The sequence below is a fragment of the Lithobates pipiens genome, unplaced genomic scaffold (assembly GCF_037356315.1).
Source record: "Lithobates pipiens isolate NorthernLeopardFrog02 unplaced genomic scaffold, aLitPip1_a1.2 Scaffold_23, whole genome shotgun sequence".
Taxonomy (NCBI): Eukaryota; Metazoa; Chordata; class Amphibia; order Anura; family Ranidae; genus Lithobates; species Lithobates pipiens.
In genome coordinates this window covers 155,773,139-155,782,235 of record NW_027507785.1, presented here as the reverse complement: position 1 = coordinate 155,782,235, position 9,097 = coordinate 155,773,139, and the positions used below count along the sequence as shown (strand labels likewise).

The 9,097-nt window shown below is 41.1% G+C and overlaps 1 protein-coding gene across 1 annotated transcript in view; it reads right to left on the bottom strand.

Moving 5' to 3' along the window:
• Positions 1 to 3,041: 3,041 nt before the first annotated feature.
• Positions 3,042 to 9,097, bottom strand: part of GUCY2C (guanylate cyclase 2C) — a 1,344,189-nt gene continuing 1,338,133 nt past the window's right edge. Inside the window, exon 27 of the mRNA XM_077452503.1 lies at positions 3,042 to 4,063. Coding sequence (XP_077308629.1) covers positions 3,889 to 4,063 — 175 coding nt within the window. The 3' untranslated portion in view covers positions 3,042 to 3,888. The remainder of the gene's footprint in view (positions 4,064 to 9,097) is intronic.

Genomic DNA, 9,097 nt, shown 5'->3' with positions numbered 1-9,097 from the left:
ATTTCCTAACACGATCTGAACTTTCTAAACAGTATATAAATGTGAAGACAGCAGATATACATGTAAAACCTATGTAGGGAGATTTGGTTCTTCTCTGTGTATCATCTGAGGCCATTCACTTAACTGGGTGTATGGAGAGTTTACATACACTTTAATGAATGTGACAACTTGTTAGGTGTCATTTTCCTGGTCAGGATAAGATGATTGTTGGCGGGTCCTATGTCTTTTGGAGCGTTTTGCGTCCAGGGTTTCTGCTACTATAATAATGCAAAACCCCTAATTTGCATAATCTTCTTGGACGCTCTTTTAAGAACCATGTCTCACGTCGCCCCCTCCTACCTTTGCTAATCTTCTGTGCCACTAACAGTTGTGGAAAGCTCATATTTGCACACAATATATGGAGAAAAGCACATTACCTCTAACCAAAAAAACATGGTACCCTGTCTCTTAAGGAGCCATCTGCCTTCATCCACTCACTTAGAAGCATCCGGTGAGCTTCAGGCAGCATTTCCAAAGGCAGACATCAAACACAGTTAAGCTGGACACACACTATACAATCTTTTCTGGATTTCTTCCCTCAGATTCACCAAAACTACATAACAAGAGGCCAAACCTTAAGAGTCTTGATTTGTATGCAATCAGGCAGGCTCTTGCACTACATGGGTCTGTTAAATCTATAGGAAACCAGACAACAAAAGTTGCATAGTGTGTATGGGGTCTTTGAGTCTGAGACCAAAAAACAGTCAGACTGTCAAGCCCACAGGAGTACACAGCACAGCAAGGGAGCCAGGACAGACAGGAGAGTCAGAATCTGAGGTAAGTCCTTTACCTGGCAGGACTTTAGAGAGAGAGAGAGGGAGAGAAGCCCTCACAACTGCAGACTCCCAAGATCATTACACCATTGCATGGCATGTGGCAGTCCCATCCTGTGCTGCCCATGTCCCTGCACCCTGTGACACCATTCACAGCCACTCTCAGACTGACAATAAAGCCAGGACAGCAGTGTGGTGCACTGCATATAAATACAGGAAAAAAAAAATATTTAATCTTATAATACCACATCTGTACAATATCAATGCTGTTTAACCACTTCCCGACCAGCGCACGACGATATACGTCGACAGAATGGCACGGGCAGGCATATTGGCGTACAGGTACGTCCAATATTCGATGCCGCCCTGCCATCGGGACCCCCGTGAGTCCGGTCGCGGGACCCGCGGACTCGATTGCCGCGGGCATCCCCGCGATCGTCTCACGGAGCGGCCGAATGGAGGAAATGCTGTGTAAACAACATTTTTCCATTCTGCCTAGCAACTAGTGACGCTGATCTCTGCTCCATGTGATTGGAGCAGAGATCAGTGTACACTAAATGAAAGCCCAACCCCCCCCCACAGTTAGTAACACACCCCTAGGAACACTTAACCCCTACACTGCCACCCACTGGTTAACCCTTTCACTGCCAGTGTCATTTACACAGGAATCACTGCATTTATATAGCAGTGATTACTGTATAAATGACAATGGTCCCAAAAATGTGTCAGAAATGTCCGATGGGTCCCCGACAATGTCGCAGTCACAATAAAAATCGCTGATCGCCGCCATTACTAGTAAAAAAAAAATTATTAATAAAAATGCTATAAAACTATCCCTATTTTGTAAACGCTATAACTTTTGCGCAAACCAATCAATAATCGCTTATTGCGATTTTTTTTACCAAAAATATGTAGAAGAATACGTATCGGCCTAAATTGAGGGAAAAAAATGTTTTTTTATATATTTTTGGGGGATATTTATTATAACAATTAACAAAGTGCAGACAGGGAAATGCATATACTAATGTTCAAATATTAGTCCATCATCCCATCAACAAAAAATGTTTTGCTTGTAATCTCCAACGTGTTTTAAACACACCACACCGTTGGAGATTACAAGCAAAACATTTTTTGTTGATGGGATGATGGACTAATATTTGGACATTAGTATATGCATTTCCCTGTCTGCACTTTGTTAATATTTTTTGATTTCATGCTTTATTTATTCACTCATTTGCTTCACATAGCATTTATCGGATCAGTATAGCGCAGCTTATTTGGGAATAATTATTTGAATTGTGGGTATCTCACGGTTAAAGCTGCTGCTGCGTTTATAATTCACAATTTTTTTTTATTTTTTATTTTTTTTTATTTTTTTTGTTTCATTACTTCACATTAAGTTTACATAGGAACAGCGCTGTATTTTTTAGGTTTTTATATTTATTATAACAAAAAGTAAAAAATAATGCGTTTTTTTTCAAAATTGTCGCTCTATTTTTGTTTATAGCGCAAAAAATAAAAACCGCAGGGGTGATCAAATACCACCAAAAGAAAGCTCTATTTGTGGGGGAAAAAGGATGTCAATTTCTTTGGAAGCCACGTCGCACGACCGCGAAATTGTCAGTTAAAGCGACGCAGTGCCGAATCGCAAAAAGTGGTCTGGTCTTTGACCAGCAAATTGGTCCGGTCTGAAAGTGGTTAAGCATCATTTTGTCCATAGCCTTGGCACAAAAAAGGCACCCAGTTTTAAAAAAAGGATTTGCCTTCAGCATTCAGGGTCTTCCAACTCCATGAGAGGCTGAAAATGGAGGGGTAGGTTCAGGGGGGATGCAGAAAACAACTTACTTACCAACTGCAATCAACAGGTGGCCTGGAGCAGACCAAAAAAGAAGAACATCTTAGTTGGGGAGGGACTGTCTTTTATTCAGCTATACAGGTGGTAATGTGGGGCTCCAGAGGAGATGTTAACCTGTTGTGTGCTGACGGGAGGATGGGCCAGGAAAATACATTTTGTCTTTAAGTATACTTTAAAGTCTAATTAAACCCCCTTGATTTATTCCTGTAATTCTTGTTTCATATACAGTAATAACTATGCTGCTCTTTTACTTATTTTTGTTTAGCTTTTAAGTGTTGCAGCAAGGTTTAAAATGTCCTTAGGAAAGTCTGACCATATTTCTCACACAAAACACAGTCCCAGAAACAACACTTTAACCATTCAGACAGCTGCTCTTTCTCCCTGGGCAGTACTTTTTTTTCTTCCAAAATTCTTTATTATATTTTCACAAAGATACAATCCAGGCAAAGATAAATTAATGGAAAAAGAATGCCATATGTGTCTAAAGCTGATCATCAATGGAACGATTTTCTTTCCTGCTTCCGTAGAGCGATTGTGTTTTCCCGGTAGGGGAGGTTTACCCTCCGCCATAGCTCCCACAAAGCCATTGTGTTCTCTTAGCAGGGAGGAGCTATCCCCACCAGGGGAACACAGGTTTTTTACCGCTAGTGGCTATAATAGCCGTTCAATAATCACATGTAAAATTTGATTCAGCTTGCCCATACATGGTTAGAATTTCATCGAGTACCTGATGAACTGGCTGAGATTCAAACCTATGGCTGGCTTTCTGGCTTTACATAGAAAAACAATACAATACACACTGTGAGGTTACAATGCTGGTGAAGTATGTGCAATATAACAGCATAAAATTGACAAATGGGAATGGCAGGAAAAATGACAAAGTTAGAGAAAGAAATTACCAATATGAGAAGTAATCTTCATATTTGTTACATTTCTGACTCCAGAAGGTAAATCACTATTTTGGAAGAGGAAAAGAGCATGGGGGGTGTAAGGATTTAGGTAGGGGCGACAACAAAACAAAAATGCATGCGACTCCCATACTCTCCTCCCCAAGCCAGATTTCCCTGATACCACAAGCACAGTTATTTTTACGCTTACTATAGCAACTAAAAAAAAGAAAAAAAGAAGAGTCCCATATTCCATAGTCCCATAGTAATAAAGCCATAAGGCTTAGTTAGGATTTAACATTTCCAGGCTTTGTGTAGTTGGGTGTAGACCTTTCTAGAGATATGTGCTGGGTCGGCCACTTGTGGATATTTGAAGATACTCTAAAGTACCACTTCGGTAACTTGCCACACGAGTTAGCGGTCTGTCACTGAACCCTTCTGCTTCTCTCTTTTCCAAAGAGTCCTTTATCATATCTGAAAAATCGGACTGAAGACGCTGTTGATTTTCCCTATTTAAAATATGAAGAATGGAAGAAATAATGAAAGGTGTAGATATGAACTTAAACTGCCCTGTAAACACTATAAGAGGAAAGGTATAGTATATTTTGAATAATTATTAGTTTTTAAATATGAGTACTGAACCAGGTAACCCCAAAACATCTGCCAATCAAGTAAACCTAGGATAAACTGGTCAATCATAGGCGTGCTCAGGTGGTGTGCCAGGTGCCTAATCACTCTGTGCAGGTGCTGTATCCCCTTACTGCCCTGTGTTGTGCCCCCCCACTGCAGTGCTCCTGGTTTCCCTCCTCTCCTCTCTCTCCCCGGCTGCTGGGGGCGGGTTCAGGACAGAGAGTGGAGAAAGGGGCTAATTAATATGTCATTTGCCTTTCCTTTCCTTTTTTTTTTTTATTTATACAAACAAGGTTGGTCTTTATTGAGAAAACATGGTATTGCACTTGGCAAAATCATCAATAAGCATTCACACATTGATTGTAAAGAGCATAAAACATACAGATAGTAAAGCTGCATATTTCCATGGGAGAGAACTATGACATAAAAAAAAAAAGGTGCCCACATTCTTCCAGGGCATAGGGAAGGGCAGAGAAACCTACACCTATCATACCATATTATACATATAACATAGAGCGCTAATTCAGCCGATATAGGGATTGACAACTGTAATTGGATATTAATACACTCCATAATTGCAGTCCAGTAATGCACCAATTGGGGGCAAGTCCAGAAAATGGGATTATAGGTAGGTGTCAGGGCACTGACACCGTGGACAATTCTGTGAACGCTGTGGATGTATCCTATGCAGTCTATGAGGCGGGTATGAGGTAGGTATATTCTTTATCAGAGGGGTGAAAATTACACCAGTCATATGAAAGGAAGACGTCCATTGGGAGAGTGGAGAGGACTAGAGGGGAGGAGTCTATCCAGATCCCTGGATATTACCAAATTAAAGTCACCAACAATTAGTACATTTTCCACATTATACTGAGCAATATCATGCATCAGCAAATGGAGTATGTTAACGTCTGCTGGGGGAGGCAGATAGACACCCACAATCACATATGTAACCTCTGAAATTAATGCATGTATGAGCACATATCTATCACCCGGGTCAGTCTTCATTTCCATAAGCTGAAAGGGCAGGGATCTATGCACCAGTATGCTAACACCCCTAGCATAATTGGAATAGGATGCATGATAGTGTGCACAGAACCAGGCCCTCTTCAAGCTCAGAATTCAGGACCCCATGAGATGAATTTCCTGTAGAATGCACAACTGAGGGTTAAGTTTCCGTAAATAATTAAATACCTCTAAATACCTAGTTAAGACCTCTAAACATTCCATGACACTACTGTTAACTTAGCCATATATGAGATATTGCAAGGGATAGAGGATATAGGAGTTCCACAAAGTCCTTATTAGGGAAGTATCCTATGTCTGTATGCCCACAGATAACAACTTTCCCGACACAGCATATACGTATAGATAGGCCCCGCCCCCTGGCCTATTCCAGGACCGATTATACTATATTAGTAAGTCTCCTCCCTGCAAGCCACATTATTTTTTTTCATTACTGCTACAGCTAAGTTTTTCAATATACCTCTGTTTTTTGCATACAAGGGAATTCCCCTTTACATGCTGTCAGGGTAACTGTGCTAGCAGAAGTGTCTCTTAACTGAAAAGACACAGGTGAAATTATTCTGGCGAGGAGCCATATAAGACCTGTAGAAGGCTGGCTAACACTTGTCAAAGACCACAAGGTACCTGTGACGAAACGTCCCTACACTCCGATTGAGTGCTTTCGTCATATACCACTTCCTCCCAGTCTGAATAAAGATATCAGATATTTCAACGGCTCACAAGCACAAAACAAGACAAGACTTGCTTAGTGCTAACATGGACTGATTTATTAGAACCAAAATGACAAGTATTTATAATACAGTAGAAGGGGAGGTCCCCCCTCCTGATCTAACAATACAACTGTAGCCAGAAACACAATTAACCTGAGCTAATTATCTAAATTAACACTCAGATTAGTTGACTGAGAGATAAGACTTTTCGGCTCCTAGCTCACTAACAATTCAATACACATTACCATAAACATCAACACAGGGTTAAGTAGCCCAAACAACAATGTGTGGAAGACTCTTACAAGCCAGACTAGACTCATTTACAGGTGACTGGAGTTCATGACATTAGCATCTGACAGTGTGTGTCTCAACAGCATGAGACAACACACATTATATATACATATATACAGCATTGAATCTGACTAGCACAGATTATAGTGGGGTTCTCATTCACCCTGTGCCCCTTAAAATCCAGGGCCCATAATCAGTCAGCAAGAGGCTCACATTCAGTCCTCTCAAAAAGCCTGTGTCCCAGCTAGGTCTGTCACAGTACCCATCGTTTGGAAGATGTATGTCAGATATGTCCTGAGAAGGAGGCCAAGGGATACTGTCTTGAAGTGGATATGAGGGTGGGGATTAATAAAGCAGTGGCAGGACTGAACAACTTGCAGAGGGGGGCAGAGGGGAGTTGCAGGCAGTGTGTAGTAACCTCTAGCAACCAAATGGTGGGTGGTAATGTGCAGTAACCTGTAGCAAATGAATGGTTAATGGTAATGTGCAGTAACCTCTAGCAACCGAATGGTGAGTAGTAATGTGCAGTAACCTCTAGCAACCGAATGGTGAGTAGTAATGTGCAGTAACTTCTAGCAACCTCGTGGCAAGTGGTAATGTATAGTAACCTCTAGCAAGCAATCACTGGAGCGGGAACCTGTAGTAACCTCTAGCAGCCAATCAATGAGCGGCAATCAGTGAGCAGTAATCTCTAGCAACCAAATCGTGAGCCGTAATGTGTAGTAACCCCTAGCGCATATCTTGGCGCACAAATCAGCGTCCCAGCACCAACAGCATCATTTACAGAAGCCTGCTTGGGGTGCACACACTGAATATGCACTGCCAGTCTGAAATTAGCCTACCCAGTGTCTGCTATATGGGGGAAAAAAAAATCAGATTGCTTTTCAGAGAGCATTTGGCAGGTTATAAAGAGGTGTTGTATCTCCTCTTCACCACCTGCTTTAAACACTTCAACCCCAGATTAGCATGCTGCAATCATGTGCATTGCACACTGTTGTAGGGTACTTGGAAAGCAGCGCCATTCACTTGAAAGGCTGATGTTCAACATAGGGTATAATTAATGCTGCAGCTGTGAAGAAAAGCATTATGGATATAATATGTTTTATATATGTATAATATGTGGTAGAGGCACACAGGGGATGCCAGATTCCCATCCAGCATAATTTAAGCACACCCACTTTTTGGCACGCTACGCTTGTCACAGGTCAATCTCCCCCCTAAATGTCCCCCATTCTTTTTCTTTTTTTTTTATTAAATCTTTTTATTTTATAAACATGTAAAATGTACATACCGTTAAGAATAAAGAAACTACCAAGAGATAATCTTACACAATTCCATCAGTGTGAGTCACGATTACCAGCTCCCTACATACATTATTCTTTCTATAACCCTTTAAACCCCTCCCATACCCCCCTCCCCCCCCCCATTCCCTCCTAGTGTCTTATCTTTCAACCATCTTTTTACTGTGCCTTATTTTTTATGAAATTAGTAAACAATAAATATATTACCATTATCCTACTTTCCCACACATAAATTACTTTGTCACTCTTCTAGTCTATTCTCCCTTCCTTATATCATCCCCTCAGTGTTTAACTCTCTCTTACCATGTGCCCATTGATACCCTTTATGGTGGACAACCCATTTTATCCAACCATGGTGTCCACAACTTTAAAAAACCACCAAAGTTCCTTATTCTAGTGTATACCACTTTTTCATTCCATACAGTATCATCCATCACCTTTATCCATTCTTCACACGTGGGGGATCTTACTGATTGCCAGTTCTGGGCTATTAACTTTCGTGCCTGAAATAGGCCCCTTATCACTGCTATTTTAACTTTTTCCGATATCTTCCTGTCTTCTATTTTTCCTAATAAGAATATCTCCTTCCCCGGTTTAAGCATGGTCCCAAAAGTATTGTTAATAACTTCCACTATTCCTGTCCAGTACCTAAATAATTTTGGGCACTTCCACATCATATGTATCAAATCCCCAGTTTCTTGACACCTTGGACATTTAGCGTCCACTCTATAACCAAATCCAAAACGTTTTTTCGGGGTATAATAAGCCCTATGTAAAAAAAAATAGCTGGGACATTTTTTGTGCAGGGGACGCTGAGACCAGGGCACTACCTTCTAATATCTTTCTCCACTGTGCTTCTGTTATCTTTACTCCAAGATCCTCTTCCCACCTTTTTTTATTTCTAACCAATCCGTCCCTAGTAATAAATTTACTGCAGAGCTATGCATATATCTCAGATATCAATCCCTTAGATGACTCCCTATTCACCACTTTTTGAATAAGAGGGGTTTTACACCAAACTACCATTTGATTTCTAAAATGTGTTTGTAGGGCATGTCTTATCTGAAGGTATCGGAAAAACGAGTGGTTAGGAAAACCATACTGCCTCCTCAACTCCTCAAAAGACTTCAACCTGCTCCCCTCATATAATTGGGCCAATCTTACCACACCGCACTTTTCCCATACACCTACTTTACCTATAGGTGTCAGGTCTGGAAAGTGCTTATTATCCCACAGTGGGGTATATTCTGTTGGTCCTACGTATCCCATTCCTTTTTTTACTGCCTGCCAGACCTTTGTAATTAATCTTAGTGTAGGGCATTCAGAAAGTAATGAGTCAGCTTCCAGAGCTTCCACCAGTTTAACATGCTTAGCTCCCTGCAACAGCATCGGCTCCTTTTTATTCCTATCCTCCACCCTGTCCCAGCCCCTCAAATGCTGTAGCTAAGCGGCCAGAAAATAGCAGTGGGGGTGTAGGACTGCTGCTCCCCCCTCTTTTATTGGTAACTGCAGTGTCTGTAGGCCTATACGAGGTTGTCTCTTCTTCCATATTAGTTCCCTAAATAAAGTTTCAATCTTTTTGAAC